We start from the raw sequence: 4,439 nt of genomic DNA on the forward strand, positions 1-4,439 counted from the left end.
TCACATGTTAGTTTAGTATTTCGTCAACTACATGCGACAAGTCTGTGGTTTCCTCTCGTTTCCACCTACTTTTCTCTTCAAAGCTTAAACTCTTAGATTTATTTGCTGTTAGTCGTGTTAAATGAAGGAAAAACATAAAAGTGATGAGAAAGCTGTTTCCAATTGGCTTACTCTTCTTATTGCGTGGAATTTACAGCTAAGGAATCGAGATTGAGACTACGAGGAGACGAGTAAACAGAAATAGGACTCAGCTAATATTCAGCCAATAGGACGAGAGTTTCGCGGCTCCATCCACCAATGGGAGGAGACGAGGCTTTTTTGAACGGTGAAAAGCGGTTCCACGAGCATTCGAGAGGGAAACAGCGACGTGAACACTTTGCTCTTTTCGACACTTATTGGAATAATCTTCACATTTGTGTAAGTTACTGGTGAATATTTAGCAGACATATTAGCAGAGTGTTATCGTGTTTTGGTGAGGGATGTCTTCAGTAGCGGTGATTTAACGTAGTTGCTATGCCTGAGCTAGTTTTGAGTGACATTTAAAACGCGGCGTGATCGAATGTGTATTTACCATTTTTATCTTTCTGATTTTAGGATTTCGTCATGTCACACAAACAGATCTACTACTCTGACAAATACGACGACGAGAAATATGAGTACAGGTGCGTATGACATGTTTAAGTGGGTCAAAGTGGCGTGGTCCGTTGTTTGAGTCACATGTTTGTTTAGAAACAGAAGTGCTTTTGAGTGTTAACGATGCTCATCATGTGTTTGTGAAGTATGACTGGCCTTTTCTATCATTCAAATCCATTATGTAAGGTTAAACTGATTGCATGCTACTTTTGTTTGTATATGCTCAGCTGGTATTTAAGATTGTTATGTAATTAGTCATGTAATTTAGTATTAAATCCTAATGATCATTTCCTAGTTTCATTCTGTCAGTATTACTAGTAAACAAATAAAATAGAATTGTACTTCTCAAAGTAGTTTGAAAACTGCATAATTTTACTTTTAGTTTGATTACTATTTTGTCTGAAGTATCACTACTTGAGTAGATGTTTCTGTCTCTCTTACGTATCACTAATCAATACTAAAACTATTCTGGAAACTAGATACTAATTTGAGCAAGTATCAATACTAAATCACAAAAACAAGACAAAATTGGACCTTTTCTGAACCGTTTTTAGATCAAAATTTGTTTTAAAACCTCACAATAACACAAAGATTTATTATTTTGTGTTGAAAGTGATCAGTCAATTTTTTAAACGAAAACATTGGTATTGAAATGGTTGAGTATCGAATCTACTCCACGGTATCTAGAGAGTAAATAAGTGGCAAAAGCTTTATGCTGACAATATTTTTTCACTATCACTTCAATTACCCCTTCAGATGATTAGATTTTTTATTTCCCCCCATTTTGATCAAAAGTAATATATTTAGTTGATTAATGTTTTGTAAATCCAATTACTGGTACTTGAGTCATGTTTTGGGCTACTACTTTGTACTTTGTTACTCACCTCTGAAAGCTGTTGACTAAACTGCAGTGTGCTTTATGTTTCTTTTTTCAGACACGTTATGTTGCCGAAAGACATTGCCAAACGTGTCCCCAAAACTCATCTCATGTCTGAATCTGAGTGGAGGAACCTGGGTGTGCAGCAGAGCCAGGGATGGGTTCACTATATGATCCACCAACCAGGTATTGTTTCAACTGTCCTTTCAACAAAACATTTATTGCCCTGAAACATTACTTTTATATTTTGGCAAGGCAACTTTATTTTGTAGAGCACAATTCGTACACAAGGTAATTCAAAGTGCTTCACACAACAGGAAAAAATGCATTGAAATCACAAAGATATGACAGAAATCACAAAACTGTTTAAGACATAAAAGAGAAGAGTGCAAAGAAAATGCTTTCCATCTTGAGACCTGGCTTTATTTGTACAGGAAATAAAATCACAGCACCTCTTTATGTTTGTGTTCAGTATTTCACTTTTTAAAGCTGAACGCGACATGTCGGTGAATACCAATTGTGTTTTTCTAGTACAAAAATAAGATCACCTGTTGCTTAAAGAGGCGGACTATGTCACTTAAGGTAGATGTTCTGCTGCCTTATCTCGATGGAGAAGTTATTGCTTTGACTAGATTATGTTCCACAGTATGGGCATTAAACATATTTTATCTTCATGGAGACGAGCAAGGGAGGACACCAGGCAAAGTTACATGTCAGAGGGACCTGTCGGAATGTGTATTATTTAATCTATTTTCTAGGTTTTTGAGGTATTTATTTCCGAGCCGTAAAATCCTCAATATTAGAATAATTAAATGATGGATGGGAACATTTAATACTCCATAAGGAACGTTCCATGCCGAGCAATAAGATTTCCAGCAGGTGTTGGGCTCCTGACCAGGAAAGTTACAAAATAGAGTGCACTTCTAAATTTGCAATGGATTTGAATTTGAATGAAATTGCAACTTGAAATTCCAGATTCCAGATACCGGTGGCTGAGACGAACACGATACTCGCATTAGTTTCTTAAATGCAGCTTGGTTGTCTGCCGTTAATTACCATAACTGTTTAAGCAGGTGGGATGTGTATTTAGGAGGGGTGGTCTCTGTACTATCTGAAGATGATGACGGTCTAACAACAATACCTGCCAAACACTGAAACTAGTGTCTTTGACCTTCAGGCAGTGATTTGCAGTAAACGTGTCAGAGATTTGTTATTCACAAGCATATGGTGAGCAGGACCTCGCCACACCCTCCTCTGAATGCAGGTCACTGGTGTCGGCCCCTCCCAAAAATCAAGGCATCACAGCTGTCCTTGGCTTCAAATGACACGCCCTTGTAGGGAAAGATGATACGAATAGCAAGTTAATCTCCAAATAGTTGTTTTGAATCGGTGTAACCGTTATAAAGCTTAGAAGAACAGAAACTGGCACCACACGAGGCTAAAGGGTCATATTTCTGTTTTTGTGACTCATGGACCCTCATGGATTATAAAAAGTTATCAAGTGCTGTGAATTGCAATTATCACAATTTTATGATTCTATTCAGACCTTGCTCAACACTGAAATCCCTAATTTACTTTGTTCTTAATAGTTCAATTTTTCAAACTTTTTTTCATGACTTTTTTTGTGCTTTGTGAAACTTTCCGAAATAAGCAGCAAAGGTAAAGTTGATGAGACATAAATGGCCAGATGAAAAAGCACTTTATTACTTTTCGTTTTACTGCGTTCTGTTGTGACCTGAATGATGGCAAAAAGCTTGAACCTTTTCAATATTTTTCTGCTTTCAGAGCCCCACATCCTGCTCTTCAGACGCCCTCTGACCACTCAGAAGTAAAGATCAGCCGCGTCCTTGATCGTCCTGACAGCTGTAAAAAAAAAAAGCTGTCACCATGCTGTAAAAACCTGCTCACGGACTGATCCTGGACCGAGAAGTGAACTATTATGAACTATTGTTGCTGCATGAAGCACGTCTTGAAGGGAACTCCATCTCCTTTTTCACCTGGACAAGATTTCTACATGTTAAACACTGTCCACAGAACCTTTCGTCAAACTTGCACTGTGACTTGTGATGTATGTCCTGTTTTGCTCGGCCTGCTTGGATATGCCAGCTTTTAAAAACAAATTATAAGATGTGGGGAGTGAGGGAAAACGTATTTTGAGTTCTTTAAAATGCGAACGTGGCGAGGCTCCGATCAGACAAAGCTACTCAAATAGTGTCTTATCTTTTAGACTCTGAACGATCAATCTGCAGTTTGAAATTGACATGTTGCTGCTCTGTTAAAATGTCATTTGGCATTTAACTTTACTTATCATGTTGTTTACTCTCTCTGCAATGAGTCTCAGCTGTTTGGAAAGTGAAATATGTCGTTTTGGCCTCTTTAAAAACTTGCCTTGTGTCTTGGAGTACCAGTAAGCAGCTCAATATTTATGAATGTGTTGCCCTTTCTGAAATAAATGTAACTTTCTTTTCCTTTTTCGCTTACTTTATGATTGTTTGCAAAGTTTTTCCAGCATAATAAAGTAGGTCACTGAAAGGTTACCTACTATGAATGCTATATTTGCCTTATGAAAGTGGAAATGTTGCAAGTTAATAGCCAACATAAGTCTAGATGAAAAAAATTAAATAAAAGAGCATTGAACACATGACTTCTGTCTCAGGTTGCTGCAGACTTGGATCAGTTATTGTTGTGTAAAACGTATTATTTATGAGGATTTAATTACATTTGGTTATGTGACAAAGAGTGATGTATTAATTTCTAGCCCAAGCCATAAACTGCAGCTTCCTTCATCAAAACAATTACCAGAGCAAGTAGTTTATAAATGAGACCATGAAGAAGGCTGACTTTTTTCACGTTTCTTCGTTTGGGCGGCAGGGGGCACTATAACCCAAGTTTCATTGCGCTGTGCAGGTTCAGTGGCTGCTGTCTATCC

At 37.6% G+C, this 4,439-nt stretch overlaps 1 protein-coding gene across 1 annotated transcript; it reads left to right on the top strand.

Annotated features, from left to right (window-relative positions):
- Nucleotides 1-282: 282 nt before the first annotated feature.
- On the top strand, nucleotides 283-3,981 carry LOC140362010 (cyclin-dependent kinases regulatory subunit 1). The gene is made up of 4 exons (XM_072448000.1): nucleotides 283-417; nucleotides 595-662; nucleotides 1,569-1,696; nucleotides 3,296-3,981. Exons 1-4 carry the CDS (start codon nucleotides 298-300, stop codon nucleotides 3,340-3,342), a joined length of 363 nt encoding a protein of 120 aa, XP_072304101.1. The 5' UTR covers nucleotides 283-297; the 3' UTR covers nucleotides 3,343-3,981.
- Nucleotides 3,982-4,439: the final 458 nt, after the last annotated feature.

The sequence above is a fragment of the Eucyclogobius newberryi genome, unplaced genomic scaffold, assembly GCF_026437365.1.
Source record: "Eucyclogobius newberryi isolate DKJ021-1_F unplaced genomic scaffold, fEucNew1.0.hap1 SCAF_16, whole genome shotgun sequence".
NCBI lineage: Eukaryota > Metazoa > Chordata > Actinopteri > Gobiiformes > Gobiidae > Eucyclogobius > Eucyclogobius newberryi.